General features: G+C 42.3%; 1 protein-coding gene across 2 annotated transcripts in view; it reads right to left on the bottom strand.

Annotated features, from left to right (window-relative positions):
- The window catches only part of GSK3B (glycogen synthase kinase 3 beta), a 150,419-nt gene that overhangs the window by 7,554 nt on the left and 122,639 nt on the right, over nucleotides 1–20,226 (bottom strand). Inside the window, exons 9-11 of one of the 2 annotated variants that reach the window (XM_054654881.2) lie at nucleotides 13,504–13,542; nucleotides 10,978–11,164; nucleotides 5,240–5,338 (exon numbers count right to left, since the gene is read on the bottom strand). In XM_054654881.2, coding sequence (XP_054510856.1) covers nucleotides 5,240–5,338; nucleotides 10,978–11,164; nucleotides 13,504–13,542 — 325 coding nt within the window. The remainder of the gene's footprint in view (nucleotides 1–5,239; nucleotides 5,339–10,977; nucleotides 11,165–13,503; nucleotides 13,543–20,226) is intronic. The other variant, XM_054654883.2, reaches the window with a different exon arrangement.

The raw sequence follows: 20,226 nt of genomic DNA, 5'->3' as shown, positions 1-20,226 counted from the left end.
CTGGAAGCTTGCTATATGGTTTTCCCAGAGCCTTCTCTTCTCTGGGCTGAACAGTCACAACTCTCTCAAGAGAGAGGTGCTCCAGGCCCTGATGATCTCATCACCTTCCTCTGGACTTGCTGCAGCAGGTTCCCATCCTTATGCTGGTGGCCAGAGAGCCAGACACAGCCCTTCAGATGGGTGTCACAGACCAGCGTTGAGGGGCAGAATCACCTCTCCTGACCTGCTGCCCAAGCTGCTTTTGATGCAGCCCAGGACACATCTGGCTTTCTGGGCTAGAAGCACATGTTGTCAACTCATGTCCCACCTCTCATCAACCAACACCTCCAAATCCTCCTCCTCACAGCTGCTCTCAATCCACTCCTTGCCTGGCCTGTGTTTGTGCCTGGGGTGCCCTGACCCAGGGACAGGTCTTGGTCCTGTTGAACTCTGGGAGTTTCACACAGGCCCCCCCACCAAGCCTCCCAAGGTCCCTCTGGATGGCATCCCTTCCCTCCAGTCTGCAACATGCCGGCTAGAAATGGGCAGCATTTGCTGAGTCACAAATTAAGTAACATTGACAACAGCGACAAAAATAGGAAATCAAACAATCAGCAGCATCCAGAAACACAACTGACAAGTGGGAAGAGAGGGTGATGGCTATTTGAAAAGGAAATGCTGCAAGGAATGTGTGGGAAGAAAGACAAATCGTCCTGTGGGCAGAGGATGCCAGATGACTGCCCTGGGAGTTTCTGATTCCCTTTCATCTCACCCCAAATTGATTGCATCCCTTCCTTTACAAAGGAATGACCACCATGACAAAAAAAAACCCTCAGGCAATTAAAGCACCAAGGCAGCATCCCGACAGTACCACTGTTACGTGGGAAGCTGGTCTTGCAGGAGAGAGACGCCCTCCTACATGGAGAATTTCCCTGAAGGAGCAGTTCCCAAATCCCACATGCATGCAGACCAAAAATGACCACAGAAAACAGAAGTGACCCAGCTAGCCAGATAATAGTTTCTACACTTTAAACTCTCACTATGCCTGTTCTAGATCAATTTTCAAGTATGGATAAACTGCAGGTAATGCAACATCTGCTGGCAGTGCCTGATGCAAGCAGTCCAGCTGGAGTCTGGACTGTTGGCAGAGGATTTCTCTGTATGTCTACAAAAAGTGCTCGTATTTCATTTGCTGAAATGAAACATGTCTTTTGATCTCAATTTCCCGAAGACAGTAGAAGCTGAAATTGTTATCATTACATTGCTACTACATAGAGATAAAAAAAAAAGAGGAGAGGATGGAACTATTTCATGTAACATATGCTCCTTTTCTGTCATCACTGTAACAGGGGAGTTCCTGAGAAATATATATGCCACATGTTAAAATAAATCAGGTGATGCAGGCCAAGAACATTTTCTTGGGGCTTCTTACAACAATATATACATATATACAGAAGTCCCCCCAGGCTGAGACGGAGTGCAGAGCGAGCTCAAGGCTGCCCTGGCTCCTAGCCTGCAAGAAAATGCAGTATTTTAACATTTCAGCTCATTTGTTGACTCTGCTTCAACAGGCCATGAGGAACAAAGGGGCACTTATTCCAGCATCGCTTTGCTGAAGCACCAGAAAAAGAGCACAAATGGAGTATGAGATTCTCTGGACATTCATTTCTCATCGTGAAAAATCTGTATTTGGGCCTAAGAGAAGGAAATCTAGGCCCTCAGCAATGCTGACAGAGGACAGCAAAGCCCTGCTGGGGAGCACAGCTAGGAGCTAGCATGCAGCTTTGTGGCACAGGACAGATGAGTACCCAGCTCAAGGTCAGGGCAGCCTCTTTGTCCTGGACCCCTGCCTGACCCCTCCGCCTGTGCAGGCAAAGAAGTGTCATTAAGTGCTAGCTGCTTCCAAAAGTTCTTTCAAATAGAGGGCAAAAACTTCTCTCATCATTATAGAGAACTTCTTCCAATTCAGCTTTTCCCTCTAAGGAGTGCCTCAGCTTTCTTGGAGGGTACGTGACACTCCTTAAAAACCTCCTGAAAGGGAAAGACAGGGCTACAGTTCAGAGAGCGACAGAGACGCCAGCTCAGACTGAGAAAGCCCATTAGCACTGCTGACAGCATTAGCTGGGTGCATTTGTGATGCTGACAGGCTGTGCTGCTCATCTGCCAAGATACAAGAACAAAGCCACCACCAGCCTGGGAATCCTCACAGGACAACTGAGGAGACAAGTGGAAGGAGGAGGATAGCCTGGCTTTTATATTGTGCCTGCCTATGGATGTAGAAGTCCAGACTCTGAGTAAACCTGGTAAAATGTGCAAGTTTTACTTCTCTTGTCATGGATTCATCCCTGTTCTGAGCTTGTAGAGCTCTGAGAGAATTGCTTGCCCATCTTCTCCTGGTTAAGGAATTCAAGTTTTTCAAAATTCCTTCAATGTGAATACCACAAATGCACTAAATCTTATTTCATGGAGCACTGTGGTGTTTTTCAACTATGAGACACTGGCAGGTAACACCAGCTCTAATCTGTTTTGTTGCTGAAAGTTCAGTCACACCATTGCATTTGGGATTACATGGGATCAACACAGCGGGATGCCCAAGACGATGACCCCAGAATCCCTGCTGGCACAACTTCCCTGCAGATGGCAATTATGCTCTTCCCATCTTAATGCTGACTAACAGAGAGGTAGCTACTACTGCTAGCTGATCCAGAAGAAAAAGAGAGTCACACAAGCAGATATGCATTGCATTCAGCTTGGTCTGCAGGCTCCCCTCAGATGCTGTGGCTGCACAGTTATGAGAGCATCCTCTTCCTCCTCTAGCCATCCCTGGGAATACAACTGCACTGGCATTTTTCATCAATGGCCAGCATAATTCACAGAAAGCTAGCGCATCATTTCAAGCTGGGGCCAATAAATCTCATCTTTTTTTCCCTGCACTTTGCTTTAGACATGCCACTATGTCAGAGTGCTTCTCATAAATGTTTAGGAGAATTTACTAATCCCAGAGCAGCAAGGCTACACACTCCCACTGCAAAGCCAGGTTCCATTACTAGAGCAAGTACAGCTTGGCCTCAAGAGAAGAGGAAATTCACAATAAATGTGGCTGTTTAACAGTGCTTGCCAGAGAGAGGCACACGTTATGCACTAGTAATGCAAATTACAGATATATTTGCTCTTCCCTTTATTGCTTTGAGAGCTACATTTTGCTGCATCATCGTCACTCAGAAAAGCTGTTTCTGAACCTGTACTGCTTACTCACACAAACATTTTGCAGAGAAGTCTCCTGGCCTATCGGGATGCCCTGGGTTAGTTGGGAGACTTGTTCCCACACTGCTTTAGCAGTTACTGAGGAACTTAACATTTACTGCTCTGGGAGGTGCAGGGGGTAGAGAGAAAGAAGGGACTCCTTGTATGAAAATCTCTTTGTAAGCGTGGCATCAGCATGCAAAGCAAAACAGATTAAAAGAACCTCAACAGGACCTAATGCTAAACATCATAACTCTGATGAAATTCCCACCACCTGCTGTGAGAAACCCATGTCAGTAAGAAATAACCAACTGTTGAAAGCCAGAGCTGTGCAACACTAAACTTAATTTCACAATTTCTTTCTAATCAGCAAGGATATTATTTTTGGTTTTTAACCACAAATAGGAGGACATATCCCAACTCAGTGCAGTGCTTGCAAACAGAAGCTTTAAAAATGTTGACATCAATACTATGGGATGGGTTGGGGTTTTTTAGCTTTGTGCTTTTTTTTAGTACTTCCCATTTAGGACTTGGACTAATGCATTTTCTCCCTATACAAGCCCTTGAAAAGGGCTGAGTGGAAGCTGAATGAAAACAGATTTCTTAACCCCATTAATTCCTCAAGAGTTGGGTCTTGGTGGAAAGAACTCCTTAAAAGGCATGGAAGAGATATTAGGTGAAACAATATTTTTCAGAAAGGCTTAAAATAATTTTCCACGTTTGTATTTTATACTTTTAAATCACTTTTACTACTTTATCTGTTTTCTCACTTCTTGTTGAGCAACAGATGCACATAAGAGGCAAACAGAGAACATGACTATTTGCAAAATACTGCCAAGTGTATGAAACAAACAGTAAATTTGAAAATAGCAGTTTTGCTTTCTCCTAAATTCAGAGTACATAAATGTTACAAGTTGTGCCTTTAATCCACTGCTACTGCAATTTCAGAGAGAAATCTCATCTTTCAAACCTGGCTGCATCTGTCCCAGAGTATGAAAATTCTCTCTGTACAGCACTGGCTGGACCAAGTGCATCTAATATCAGGTAACTGTCCAGCACACCAACCAGCAAATGCTTTCCCGCACATTTCAAGAGCAGCTTTTGAAGCAGGCCTTCTCCTCATCAGCTATCCTCCGCTAAGGAAGTGTCCTGCACTGCAAAAGGGCTGACAGCCCTTGTGGGCTGGGGCTGATGTGCAGGCAGGACTTGCCTTTGGTTGCCCAAGCCCCGAGAAAGCCTCTGGTGTGCTGAATCAGGGCTGACTCAGAGGAAGAATGCCATGTACTGAATCACCTCTGCCACATCCTGCAGCACCTGGGAGTTTCTTTGGGAGTCTCCCAACTGGTATTACCAGGTGTTAAAACTTTCACTGGAAACAGAATACAATATGGAGTGGCTAAAGGCCAACAGTGAGCTTTTAAAAGGTTTCTGACAGAAACCAGAGAGAGCAGGAGGCAAACAAAAAATTCACTCCGTGCTGGCCAAAACCCAAAAATATCTGCCTTGTGCCTGAAGATGACACAAGCAAACTCAGCAGGAAGCAACTGCAACTACAAAGATGAGGCAGTGAGCATGCTGACTGAACTCCCTAACTAGACTTTTAGATGCCAATGCCCTCAGGGAAAAATCCTCTTCATCCACACTACACGGAGGCCACATGCTCTGAGCTAGCTGCTTCTTTTCTTTCTAGGCATCACAACTCATTCACCAACTCAGAGTTAATTTCAGGATGGCTCAGAGCACAGAAATTAGGTGCAAACTGATTGTGAGAAGGACCAACAAATTAAGCAATCAAATACAAGTTTGAGTGGCTTGGGTTGAGATTTGGCCTGGTGACCACAGCTAGCACACAAATGACCACCTACCAAGACCAAGGTTCAGGTGATACTAAACCAATCTCTTCCTCCCAGTTCACTTTGTGGGCTGAGGTGGCTTGTGGGCCTCGGCAGAGGGAAGGTGCCTGGGCAGCGGGAGGGAGGATGAGGAGGGAGGGAGGCAGGCAGTTGCACTTTCTCACCTGAGGCCGCTGTAGCATTTGTAGGGGTTGAAGCAGCTGCTTGGTTCCGGGCATGAGCAGGGATGAGGACCGAAGCCAGAGATGGGTTACTTGACAGTTCTGGAGGGGAGGTGGAACAAACAGTTAGCTCATCATCCACAAAGTGCTCCACATGCAGGATCAGCTCCTAGGGTTTCCCCCTGTAACGGCACCTCAGGTCAAACACGTGCCCTTACAGCCCAAGCTCACGTTACATTTTCTTCTTTGCCAACCAGCAAGAGGAAACCACAGCGATATTTAGCAAGGCAGTCTCCAGAGCAAGACTGCCAAAACTACAGATAGTGGTGCAAAGGAGTAATTTCCTAGAGAAAGACAGTGGCTTGGGAGTGAGCAAAGAACCAGCCAAGCCTGTACCTTGTCAATGGCCTGATAATGCTGTTTCCTTCTGAGCACTGGAGAAGGATTCCCTTCTTCACAAGCCCACCTGCAATCAGTCCCAGGGAGAAGGCTGATAACAGTGGTGCTGCTTTGGGCACTGGTTCAGCAAGCAAGCAGCTGCAACAGTTGCTCCAAGAGCTTCAGGGATTAGTTCTTTGGCTCACTCAAGCATCATTTTTTCTCAAGGACCCAGGAACCCAAGACCAATCTCTCACAGCAGTCTCCTTGAGCAAGGCCAAGAAGAGGTAACGTATCCTTTAAAAGGACAGGGAAAGGCAAAGGGAATTGGTCAGCTGGGCAATTTAAATGGACAACAAAATGATGCAATCTGTCCGAAGACATTAACCAGGGAAAAAATAGTCATGTCTTTTAGGCTCCAAATCTAATATAGCTTCAGTGTGTATCAGAATGAGAAATAGGCATCTTACAGCCACGACTGTGGGAGGATTAAGGGCAACACATTGCCAACAAATGACAATTTTCTGGCACCCTTTCAAGAGAATCTAGTGCCTCACAGAAGGTGGGACTGAGCCGAGACAAGACAGGTCCTGTTTGTTTCAGAAACAGGAGTGACTGGCTGTCTCCTGAGAAAGCAACATCCGGTAAAAAGGATGTGAACAGTCACCTCACGGAAGGAGACTGATGACTTTTGGAGCTCCAGGAGGTCATCTGGAGGAGAGCTGAGAACAGGAGAACAGACAGCTTTTTACGCAAGACCTCCAGATAGCACAGGCTGTACAGAAGCCCGGCCAAATCGTGGCATAGGTTCAGTAAGGCGCTTTTGGAAAGTCTCAAATTATTTGGGCTCATTTTTAAGAGGCTATTGCTATTTTTTAATGCTAGCTTTAAACTCGGGGCCTACAGAGAGCAGCATTCCACTTGATGATTTTTTTTTTCTCTGCTGTTACATTAAGTTTCATTACTGCTGGGAGGGCAAGAGGCAGAAGACTCCCCTGATTACAAGCTTCTTATTACTACACATTTTAAGATGGTATTTCAGCTCTTATGAATGCAAGCAGGTTGCTACACTACCTGCAACCTATCTACTCTATCTCTGCATTCAGGTCTAAGCAGACCTAGCCAGTCCTTTTAGAAAGCCTCAGTACTCACAGCACTTGTACAAATACAAAATCCTCAATTCATGCAGAAGTAATTCAGAATTCATATATTCATAATGTTATGAAGAATTTGTGAATTTCCATTTTAAATGGAAAAATAAACTGAAGAAACATGAATCCTTACATGTCAAAGTGGAACACCAGTTATAAACCTATACTTCAATACTACCATGGGTATTAGCTGCTTTGTGCTAGAAAATGTTGCTCCCTTAGTGTTTTTTTCCAAATCTGCTATTACTGGGAACCTACTCTTTACACTGCTCCATTGAAAATTTCTATCACCTCTGCATTATTTTCTACTCATCACTCAAAACAATATGGGGCTGTGATCCAAACAAAAGCAGAACTAAAACAAGGAAGCCCCATGACACTTGCTACCTTCTGGTGCTGCACAATGCCTCGAGGTGCAGCTACAGACTGTCAGTGCTGCTGTAGCCCAAGAACCAGGTGATCAGACAGAACACCACCCTTGCAAGGGCACTTTGACCCCCTTCTCATTCCTCCTTCATCTTATGTTGTCAGAACACCTCTTTTTGTATTATGGCAATAATAATCACTTTTTGTTGTGTTTAATGCAAGTGCAACCATTTCTCTGAAGCTACCTTAAGGAGCTTTCATGAAGAGTAGAAGACTGATCCTGTTCCCTTCTCAAACCTCACATTATCTTTCTTGATATGAAGTTTCTTTAATTCAGCATACTCTTAATGTCTTGAACTTAAGAGGAGCAGGCCAATTCAGAGGAGATATAAACAAAGTGGACTCTTTTGGTTGAAGATTAATAGCAGCTTTGCTTGAGAACTTGTTTGAATTTTTGCTATAATGTATTTTTGCGCCTATTCCATCTCTAAGGATGAAACATGGCAATACTGAGGAGAAAGCTTGACCTGTGATTATCTGCAGTCCACAAAATACTGAGAATGTTTGTCCTTAGTGATTTCCTCCACAGTATTTGGGCAGGGTGTTCAACTGTAGCCTGGTTATGGAAACCAAATGTGCAACTCAAGGCTGGGTTAATTACAACCAGTACAGCTGCAAGAAGCTATTGTGGCCAAGGCAACCCACACAGAAGTTTCCAATATCATGATGTGAACAGAGCAGCTATCGCAATTCATTTATGAGACCCAACTCCCATCCACATCACCTGGGAGAACATCTCTGGCTTTCTGCTGATCAAATCATACCATTTGCAGTCACTTAAGATCTCCAAGAAGGAGCAGGAATGAAAATGTCCAGTTTTACTAGAAGACCAGATCACCTTCATTCCCCAAACACAAGAAAATGCCTGGTATTGGGAAACAGCACAGTGTTTTTTTTCAGTATTATTTTACTTGATATATCAACACTCCAAGAATTCCCTAGAAAAATTATTCTTCTACCATGTTTTTTTTTTGGTCACAACAACAACCTTTCCATTATATATACACATAAACACATACATATATATCTCTCTAAATAAAAAAAATAAATAAGGGTCACAGGGTAGGGTGCTTAAAAATATAAACAAACAAAAATCCCAAAGCACTCCCCCTACAATAAAAAAGTGATTTATCTTTGAGAACCATGATAACCACTCCTAAGTGCTGAATCACTGAAATAATTTTACAGTCTTCAGTGGCCAACATGGAGTGACATTAACTTTTGTGATGCAGCACAATTGCTGATATGTTACAAGTAGTTTAGGAAATGGCAGTCATTTCACAGACTATTTGAAAATGTGGCTTCTAAGAGAAAAAATGCTTTTTATCTTGCAGATCTAAAAGCCTAACTGAATTGCAGCTCTGTGGCTGATAGAGATACTTCCTTAGCCAAAATAACTTTTTCAAAACCCAATTAGCATATAATGCTAATTTAAACAAATTAGGAGAAACTTACAGGCAAGACATTACAAATGACAATGGTCTCTTCAACAGATCTAATCTCTAAGATAAACACCCACAAGCCCCACAACCACAGCTGGCTGCCAAAGACCATGATCTTGATCTTCCATGTACCCTCACTGCTCTTTTTCTAGACTCTATCTGAGTAGCATCAGTGCTCAGGTCAGCAGATTTGGTATGATGTTTAATTTCTTTTTGAAAATCAGTCCAATGCCTTAATGGTCAGATTTATCTTGTCATTTCTAACAGTTTTGCCTTCAAGCCCTCTGCAGTCACCTCCTACTTCATGGGTTTCAGGCAACTGGATACAGCCAAATCAAACACTTCTAGAACTTAATATTGCCTGTTGAAAACAAATGCTATTTAAAACAAAATTGTCTTTCATTACTTTTTAAATTACCACAGATGACTTAACGCGACTCATTATCCATGTAACAATCTGTTTCCCAGTTGGGATTTCTGCTCTAGAGCAGCCAAGTTGATGGAACCTTGCACAGTAAAGACCAGAGAACAAGGACTGAACAGTAGTAACAGAAGGAGCAAAAGCTTCTTGTATATCTTGAGTTCATAGTCAGGACTGCTGTACATTTATTAACTACAAAGTTCTTCCAATCACTGTGCAAAGCAATGTACTGAAGTATTCAGTAATAACTCTGATTTGGGTTTTTTTTGAGTTTGACTGGTCACCTGTAACAAAGCTTGTTTGGAAATGTATTAATGATCAGCCTGTGTCCTGCCTTTCCCTTACAGATGGTAAAACCAGCACCCATAGATGACAGAAATTTGCTTTTTTTATCTTAAGGAAATTGCTCCACAGGAACTGTTTTCTCTTACCATTCCCAGGAATTGCTTTGTGAGGGAGGGCACATGAGCTCCGTAGGATGGCAAAAGAGGAGCTTTAAACTTGCTTGAGCATTAGGGTAGCTTATCCAGCAGCTTCTACACTATCTGAGGGGAACCAGGGACACACTCCCAATACAGATATCTGTTTTTCCCCTAAGAAAAACCATTTTGAATTGAGAGCTATAGAGCTTTCCAACTCTTTTTAAAAACTTTGTTTTTGTGTAGTAGGTAAGTTCAATCTTAATGTCATCATGAAACAATTAATCAATACTTTCAAAAAGAACAGGGGTAAAGCTGTATTTAAGATAGTGAGATTGAAAGTATTTTAGCTGCTGAAGATGGCCTTAGAAGGGCAAAACAAAAGGTAATCCATGACTACAAGGTAGCACTTGTAACATAACTACTAAATTTCTAACAACAGATGTAGAAATCAGTACAGAGGACAGTGACCTGGAAGCACAAGCTATTTACTTGACCACTTTAATGTGTTTATGCTTCATAAATGCCTTTTTTTTTTTTTAATAAAAAGGCTCCACAAGTGGAAGGAGAGAGTTGTTTCACATTTTGGCAGAAGGGCATGGCATGCACTAAAGAGTTTGAAAAATGACATTGATGCTAAATGGGCCAAAAGGTGTTTTTTAAACTTTCAACAGAAAATGCATACAGAACTATTCTTGCTCAAAGGGTGAGAGTTGGCAGCTAATCACTTAAAAAAAAACAACAGAAAAAGTGCTCCAAAATTAATTACAAGCATATTTGTATGCCATACTTCTCACATGTTCTGTCTTGGCAGGCAAAACTATTCTGGGGGGTATCAGTTTTACATTTCTGACTTCTGTAGAAAAAAATAGATGAATGGTTTTAAAATCCGATACCAGCCTGGCTTCAAATAAGAAAGTTAGTTGTACATTTATTTTTACAGTTTCTAAATGACTGAGTCAGTGTAATGCCAGATGAACTGTACAGCATGTAAAATCTGGACAGTAAAGCATCTGTATTTATCTTGCATCCAGAGTTAAAATGGGCAGCAACCTCCCTGCCAAACCTAATATGCATTACTACTTGGCTATGGTGTTTCAGGTATGAAGAAGCAGGTCCATCTCCAAATTATATTCTAACCTGCATGCTCCACTGACTGGATATTTCACACAAAGCCATCAGCCCAGCTGCAGAGTCTGAGCTATTCATATTCATACTCTGCAGACACATGCTATAAGCATGTAATCCTTCCTGATGCAATCCAGTAACGACCACCCTCAGGACCTCAGCGAAACTGAATTGGAAGAACCAAGACTCTGAAAATTCTGTAACTTCAAGACCCTTTCCTCCTCTTTTGAAAAGTACAGCTGGTTATCCGATTACTTAATAAACTTAGTACCAGTCAGAGATTTTTTACTTCCAAGGGAGTAACATCTGCACTACTACCAACATTTATCCCACCACTTCCTCCTACAGAAGGGATCCTTCAAGGCTCTCAGGCTACCTTGAGTGGTGAAATTGAAGAGTGCAGGTTTATCTCGCCCGTTGGGTAGCTTGACGTTTGGGTCCCGTAGTTCATCGAAGAACGAGTGCGCGCAGGCCTCCAGGGGAGTCAGGCGGGCCGTGGGGGTGTACTCCAGCAGGCGGCTGCACAGCGCAATCGCTTCGGGGGGAGTGCGGGGCCGGAAGACCTGCAGGGACAACGAGAGAACAAGCAAGGAGAAACACGTTGTCTGGCTGGGTCTCGTCTCTTTGTTGACCAGAAGCAAGTCAGAGCAATTAAACCTCTCATTGCCCAGCAAGCTGGAACAAACTTGCGGTTTGTGCTAATCAAAGTCCTGCAGTAAGTGTGGGAAAATCCATTCCTGGGGTTGAGAAAGGGTTAATTGCAACGCCTTGCACTAGAGTGAAGGTGCAATGCCAGCAAGAGACTTCATGAGAGCGCACTCAGAAAAACAACTTTGAGAATGAAGGGGAAACTCATTCAAAAAATCATGACAAACACACACAGGTGCTACCAGCCATGCATATGGGGTGGAGTGAAGGTGGGGAAGAAGGTTCAAAATGAGCAGGATTCACTGAATGTAAAATTATAATACAGCCCCGCTACGGTTTTGGGTTGGGGTTTTTCTGGCTAGCGAAGGAAGTCTTTCTAACATGGACTTTTGCAGGCAGGCAGGTCAGACTGTTGCTATGGAGGCTGCTGTTCAGCTTTGGAGAACAACAAGGAAAGCACGGGTGGGGTGCAGGAAATGTCTAGCTCCAATTTGCAAGTTACTCCTTCTGTGACCTTATTCTGGCAAACTACTCCCGTAAGTTTATAGGGATAATTCCTGCACATTTGGTATTTATAAGGACATCTGAAAATTGTGTTAAGAAAACCAACTATTTTAGTCTAACAGATTTTCACTTTGAGTGAAAATCACTTTGAGTGATTACAATAAGCAGTTCTACACTGCCGCTTTGTTTTCAGCCTCTAAGAATGGTTCTACCCACTGCTAACCACACTCTCTTATACTCCTTTCTCAATCCATTATAAGCAAAATAGGAGTTAATCATGTACATGACCTGGATGGCCTCCTCAAGCACTTGTCTCTTGCTATGCTGCAGGTAAAATGCAGTCTAAGGTAAAGGGAGTAGGGTGGGCACAAGTGTTAAGATCTGATGCTAGCATTTTTTGGTAAAAATTGAGATAATGCAAAATGCCTTTGCACCAGTGCAGTGTGAACTCAAGCCACACAGCACCAAGGAGAGAAAGAAAGGAAAAAAAAAAAAAATCAGTGCGTGACATGCTAGTTAATCACAGATGAAAAACTTGCACAGGCACTTCTTTAGGAGGTTTTAAACCAGGCATATATGCTCTCTTGAATGAGAATCAAACACAAAAGCCAAGTTCTGCAGGGGCTGAAATTTCCTGCCCCTGGTAGCCAGCTGGGCCAGCAGCACTGGGTTTGCTGCAGTGTGTCCTGTGCTAACAGTGGCAAGGAATCCTGACTAGCAAAGTCAGGGAGCCATGTACAGGAAGACCTGACTTTATTCCTAGTACCAGGTTATTGCAAAACAAACTGCAAAAGTTTTCACACGAGGCCTATGATGACAAAAAGAAAGGCTTTAGCTTAACACTGCTGGCAGAGAGCCTGTACTGACCACTGTGCTACTGAAAAGGGAGCAGAAGCTGCTTTGTGCCTGCAGCCTGCAGAGCTTGTGACCACAGCACACAGAGGATGCAATTATTACTCCCAAGTCACAGCCTGACCAGAACAAAATCCAAGACTGTCTCCAGTTAAAAAAAAAAAAAAAAGCCTTCTGGCTTCCCCCCACCTCCACACGGTAAGAAGCACAAATGTGTATGTCTTGAGGTAAACCCACAGAAGTGAAGTTGTTCTGTATTTAACGAGAGGTAAAATTACTGAGGTCTCCCTCATGCACCTTCACAGTAATATTTTAACAAGCTTGATTTATCACAGCTTGAAACTTTAGTACTTCACTCTTAACTGTGTTTTTCTCCTCAGTACAGCTCACATATAAGCCACTATAGAGATTTTAAAAAGAAAACAATTTTATTTCCTTAAGGCAAAGATGACAAGCCCTTATATTGAGAAAATTAGTAGGCAGACAGTCACAAATCTGACATATGTAAAAGGAGTACTTGCTTGTCCACCCAAACTCTTCATTTTCAAGTCCTTGAAACCCTAACATGTTTCCTAAACCCAACTACTCAGCCTGCTTTTGGATCTGGAATTAATCATTTGGGGTAGGCAGTTCCCAAAGTCTGCCCTAACTGCTTCAAACCAGGAAGGAGGGGAAAAATATACATTAGGAGGGCTCACATAGCCTTCCCCTGCAACAAGTGGTGACTAACATGAAGCAAGTTACGGGTGTGTGCCCATCTCATCTCATCTCTATCAGCTTGCGTTACATTTGCCTGGCTAAATGATGTAGCTTAAACTCAATTATTCCACTTCTAGCATTTGTCTCCTTTTTTTTCAAGGCTAGGCCTAGTAATTTGAAAAAATATTTAAGTACATACCCGTACTCCTGAGGTGAAATGTCCTGTTCCTGACGAGTCCTAAAGATGATAATGCAGTGAAATAATCCAAACAGGGGGAGTCAATCCAAAAGAGAATAGTCCAGCAAGGAAAAATATAGCCAATATTATAAGAAATCCATGGTGTGGGGGACATAGTAAATGTTTATACAATTAGAAACTTTAAACATCAGTCTCCATAGCAGCAAGTCCAACTTCACCACAGTGTATGCCAAAAAATCGATTGTGCAATGGTGAGGCATAGTATAGAAACATTTCTATATGAAATTTATGTTCCAATGCCAGTGCATTTACTAAAAAAATAAAAAAAATTGAAATCAAAACTCTAACTTGAACTAAAAGGGTAATTGAAATTGCCATAATAAGGAATTTTCAGTCCTTGGTCCTGGATATAAATGTCCACAGAACCAAGTGGCCAGATTAGTATGTCTCCAAAGATGCATCCCACTTGGAAATCTGTCCCAGACACACAATGTAAACTTTTGGACGGTTTTGGGTTTTTCTCAAAAAACCCCAAATCCCTAGCAATTTGTAATTTGTGCTGAAGACGAGGTAAAAATCTGAGATCTATACTTTAAATTTGGATCTTTTTAATTTGTGTGCACTACGAGTACCTCAGGCCGCCGCGGATTATTCTCCATTTTGGATTGACTTCCCCCTCCACTGGATTTTGTTTGCTGGCATTATCTCTTTAGGATTCTTCAGGAACTGGACGTACCACCTCAGGAGTGCGGGTATGGACTAAATTTCTCTCTACTGTGGGTTTATTCCCCCTCATACCCGTCGCACCCGTTACTTAAGAAATTTTTTTCTCCTCAATTTTGTCCCCTCCCGCCTCCCTTTTGAATAACACCCTAAGAAATAAAAGCAAAGCCCTCTATGGTCTTTTAGCTCTTCCCATTCAGCAAAGTTCCCCTGGGAAAGCTGCCCAATTCACCCACCGAGAACTACACGAGCAGCTGCCTCCCACGGCAATGGCTACGCCAGCACTTCCCTGCCACGGGGCACCGACGCCAAGGCAATGCTGGGCTGATGCTCCGTGGTGGGAAGGGGCGGGAGGATGGACAGACAGTGGGACTTGTGAGCCGTGAAGCCCCTTGCACGTACGTCTCAGCAGGAGTTTAAAGTCTCTGTAGTTCTCAGTGAGGGAATCAATTTAGTAAATAATCCGCGGATTATTTTTAGTCTGCGGACTAAAATTTAGTGCACGGACTAAAATCCGGCCCATCGGAGCAAAGTCTGTCTCGGTCTAAAATACATTTGGGTGAAAGCAAAAGAAAAAAAAAAAAAGAAAAGAAAAAAAAAAAAGGAAAGAAAAAAGAGAAAGGAAAAAAAAAAGGAATAAAAGCTAAGTGCACAAAGTGTTTGGGTAGACTAACATTTAGTATGCAGACTAAATACGGCCGGGCAAAAGGCACAGCAAGTCCACAAACAAAATCAAAACCAAAAATAAAACACTGACAGGAACTTTTAAAGCAATCAAATACTACCCCACCGGCGCAGCAATTCATTTTTCTAAAATGAAACAAGACCTTGTGTAAGGCTATTTGTCCACAGGAGGGACCGAAGGCTCAAGTTTTCATTTTAAAAAATGAACCTGTTTTGGAGATAAACAAATGCAAAAAAAAGGCTTTACATACAATATTCTTCAAGAAAAATTTGCACTTGAATAACTCAAAACCTCTTGTTTCTGCAAAGCAAATGAATTTCAGGCTGAGACCCAGGTTGCTGTTTTTTCTTTGGGGTTTTTTTGGATGAGTTACAAAAATCTCTGGATGATCATGTCAAATGGAAATGCTGACTCATCCAAAGCCACAGCTTTTGGTGCTTTTGTTGGTTTTTCCCTCCCCGCTTCAGATGCCAATAAATCTATACCTCACCAAAAAGCTGAGGGACCAGTGCGAGTTGTTTCTTTGTTCAGGCATGCTGGTGATGCTCCAATACCGACAGACCATAAGAGTGAGCCAGCAAGGCCTGACACACTCCTCTCTCCTTCTTAAGTTGAACTGCTATCAATGCAATTTTTTTTATGTTACTCCCCCCTTAATTTTTCTGGAACTACCACCTTCTTCAACATTTCAGGCTTAAGTGTCCCTAGTTCATTACACAGCCCTCATCCCCAAGAGACTTCAATTCAGATGAAGGCTTTGTGCACTAGCAGAGCAGTCACATTTTATCTTACTAATTGGAAATAGTTCCTATCAGTGCAGTGGAGTTTACGCCCCTTCTGAATTTTATTTTTCAGCACATATGGAAAGATGAAACAAAAAGGATGGAAAGCACAGAATTCTCCTATTTCACTTCACTCACATCAGCATTCCACTCTCAAATAAAACCACATGGGGCAAGAGCTAAGTATTGTTTTAACAGAATGGTTGCTCTGACTTTCAATTCATTGACATTCCTCAAACAAACTTCCCATGCACAACACGAGCTCCATCGTCTTGGTGTAATTAAGCCTCAAAGCCAAAGCTTCACAATGTGACACCAAGGTGCTCTTCTAGCCAGTGTGTATTAAAAGACATGATTTCATGCCATCAACCACCGTGTGTCTTGCATGCAGATTGTGAACACTGCCTGCATGCTGTGCTACCTAAGAGAGCAGAGGCTTAGGAAAATGACATCTGTTGCTAACACATCAAGTTTGTGACACCATGGTTAAAAATTTCCTCACCAGCTTCAGACTCACACGCTTTGCCAAGAACCACCCACACCACCGATTCAAGGCTGACAGTCTGTGCACATCCTTTCAGCTTGTAAGCACATTTTTTATCGCACACGAACATTAGGTAAGAGAGAAAGCTCCTCCCTTCAACCAAAAGCTTGTACTGTTTACAAGCCAAGTCATCAATGTAGAACACAACCCCCAAATCAACTTTTAAAAAATGCTATCATAGAATACAATTACTATGAAGCAGCATTTTGATCACCCAAGTTTAACACAGTAAGGCTCATGAGAAACACAACACATTCACAAACAAAAGAAGAGGGAAGAGACACACGCAAGACAGCAATGTATGCACTGAGCTCTACCTGGCACAAAAAAAACCCCAAAAAAACCCCAAGGCAGCACCTGAAGCTCTTGGGATTAGTCTTGTTCCAAATGCCTGAGAATTTCAGCATGGGATTTCTGATATATGCCATTTGGCTATTTTGAGGTGTGTAAAACTCATGTGATAAAAAACAGAGGTTAAAAGATGTCCACAAAAGAGGCACTGGTGTTGGGAGATATTTTAAAAAATATATAAGCCCCCCCAACTTCTTTCTCCAATTAAATCCCTCTATTTTTTTTTAAAGCACCTCAGAAATAGTAAATGCCTGATTAGTCAAGAATTCCTGTCTGATAGCACTTAGGCAGGGGAAAATGGAGTAAAGACAGAAGGGTTACGTGGCTTACAAATGAGCCAACACAGAACTGGGAACAGGACCAGGAACCTGTCTTCAAAGCTACTTCTTGTTGAGACCACACACTTTTTACTGGGCTCCTTCCATTGAGGACCCTGTGGAGACAGAACGAGCTTGCATTTATTACCCAGTGCATGTGCTCTGCTTCTATCGAGCTCCAAAGGAAAGCAACAAAGCTAAGAGGAACAAAACAGCTCTCCTTCTCTTGAAAGAGAATCCCCAAAAATGTACCTCAGTGCTCTCAACCTTGCTGGGACAGCTGCTATGAATAGCCTAGACAGATGTGTTGCAGTGGCATGGCTAAACAGCTGGTAGATTGCAAAAGACATGTTAAACTTAGCATTTGATTTCCATAGTCACTGATGGAAATCCTTTCTTAATGTAGCATTAGTGCTCACTCATTTACTGTTAAGCAGTACTTTCTTTACTGCATACGAATTGAGCAGAGGCAGGGCAATTTACCACCCAGTAAACCTGGCTTCTTTTCTCAGACATGTAAAATAGGAGATTTGCACTGTCAAAAATCATTGCTGGTGCAAAAGGAGCTGGCAAACAAGAACTTGCCAGAAAAACTTTTTTTTTCTTTTAAGTTAGTCTCCAGAAAAGCTGCTTTCACTCTTTGCTTGTAAGTCATCACACATCAAGCAAAAAACAGAGCTGTACTCTTTAGAAAAAGGTCAGGGCACAGTTTCACAACAGGCATAAATCAAGTCCAGTTCATGCTGGAAATGAGAGTTTTGCCCTTTTGGGCATGCAGGTCTGCCCTGGTCCCTTGTCCCAACATCTGCAGTCTAGGCAGAATGGTCAGTCTGATAAAGGAAATTGATCCAAATCCTGAACACGTGTTGTTCAAGAGGTTTTTACCACCCTGCAAAACATAATGCATTTCAGGAATATGCAGGTGGGAGGTGGAGAACTGACCCACTCCATGATGAACTTAATGCCAGTTATGGAAGTGCAACCAAAGAAACATCTCATCCTCACTGTATCTTTGTTCCTCTACAAAAGAGCAAACTAAATCTCAGAAAGAAGAGTTTGAATTTTCATCTTGAATCCAAATCCAAGTCCACTTACAAGATTTCTGACAAAAGAGTTTTCTCTTTCTTTTGTCACCAGTTATAATTAGAAGTGACAAAATGAGCTGTCTGTTTATCCATTTGACTGTTTGGTATTCTTCCTTGAATCTACAGTATGAGCAGTCACTTTGGAAGCATTACAAGCAAAACAATCTGCTTAAAAACTAGACAAGAACAAGGAGAGCAGGAGTAGGACAGGATGAAGACATGAAACCAATTCTGAAGGGTGGAAAAACATGTTCATGAGAGAGACCAGGGTCTACATTCCAGTCCCAGAGTGTGGGGAAGACAACAGGACTGTCTGCTACAAGCACAGAATTATTCAACATTCAAGGTTCCATGATTAGTATTGGAAAAACATACATACAGAACACACATGTTCACAAGAGGATATCAAGACTAAAATATTAGGCAAATAATTTACAGTATTAGCAGAAATTACTTCATAATATGGCAGAAATATGAATTCCAAAGTCACTATCCGAAGCTACTCTTTAACACAACCAACTGTGGTTCTGCTCAACTTCAGCTGCAGCCAGAACTGGCCAATAGTTTTGGAGAAGTGCCAGAAGGGATGAGCTGGAATCTGAAGTCTCATCTTAGGTGCTGTTTTCCTATGCTATAACCATTTGGCTTAAAAGAACAGACAAAAAAAACCCAAACCCACCCTGAACAGTACAAACAATGAAAAAGCCCCTAAAACAGAAAGGAAGTGCTTACAAAGTTGGGAGGGATCCCACCCAAATCTCCCACAAGTTTATTGTGAAGGCAAAGTAATGTAAAGAAAAGTCCTCATGTATTTATCCACAAGACTGCACAAGAGAGGGGCAGACATGCTCAAAAGTAATCTAAACATGACAGATTTCTCCCTGTCTCTTCCCCTGTCAGGCAAATGACTCCTGTCTTTTTCCAACTCAACACTTACTTGGAAATTATTACTCACACACCAGCTAAGTATAGATTTGGGGATGGTGAATAAAGCCATTCTCTTGAGTACACTTGAATTTATCTTACCAAAAGTATTTAAAAATGCCTGCATGTTTGAAAAATCATGCAACTACTTTCAGAACAGGAGAAACAAAGGCAACCAAACCACAGCAGACTGAAGAGACTCACTTTCCATTTTTAAGAGCAGCCTGCAGAAGAAACTGTTTCCATGTCTATACAATAGAGACAAGGCAGAGGTTATGATTAAGTAAACTGCCTTTGCTGTTACAACTTGTATTGTTCTGCCATCATGAAACATGGGCATATATATGCATACATATCTTTCATTATCCTGACATTATATTTGCAAACATGTGGCAGTATCCTTGGGTGGAGAAAAGAAAAAATCCAAGAGAGTAATTTTCCCTACACAGAAAGGGCCTAAACTACACAATTCTATTACATTTACTACAATCTTAATAAGATCCTTTACTGCCTAGATGCAAGAGGAAAGGTTGTCACAGTTGGACATTTTATATATTTCTGGACGTCATCATAGCACTGCCTTTGTTTTTCATTCCTGCAGGGATCTGAGACCTAAAGGTAGCATCTGAGTAATGCCAGGATAAAGGGCAGCTGTAATGGGGCCACGGTAAGTAACACCAATCTACCACCAGCTTATGAAGAATGCCTTTAGACCTTTTCTTGGCTGTCCCACTGCCCCTGCCCCCTTCCAAAAGGGCCAAAAGATCCACAGAAAACTAATCACCAGAGCTGAACTTCAACAGCCCTGTGATTTACAGTCTTGCACTTGATCCTGGATTTCCTCTTTGGTTTTCCAGTCACAGAGTTATATGGTGTAGATGAAGCTTAGTCAGAAGAACAGAAACAAGTATAAAGATTAGTATAGTAGCACAGATCAGACTGCACTTCTGAGAAGAAAGAAGGCTCAAGGGATCGAGGTGGCTCAAAGACACAGAAGCAAAAATATGACCCAGTAAAAACAATAGCAGCAAATCTCCAGAAAGGGCAGTAACTTTTATTTTATGAGCTGACATCATTGGAAAAAATGGACTGGTTTTCCAACCCAAGATATACCTGAAGACATGACCGTGTGCTTAAAAGCCTACCTATTATTTTCTGACTGTTGTAAGTCAGCCATATTCACACCCCTGCAAAACACTGCTTCTCTTTTAACACAAAACACTGCTTCTCTTTTAACAGGATGCCACTTACTTCACAGACCAAAGCAGAAGGCTGTAGGTGCACCTCCATGAATACAAAATAGTCTATACAA

The sequence above is a fragment of the Agelaius phoeniceus genome, chromosome 2 (assembly GCF_051311805.1).
Source record: "Agelaius phoeniceus isolate bAgePho1 chromosome 2, bAgePho1.hap1, whole genome shotgun sequence".
Lineage (NCBI taxonomy): Eukaryota > Metazoa > Chordata > Aves > Passeriformes > Icteridae > Agelaius > Agelaius phoeniceus.
The sequence above is the reverse complement of the archived record's forward strand: the minus strand, read 5'-3'. Positions and strand labels throughout refer to the sequence as shown.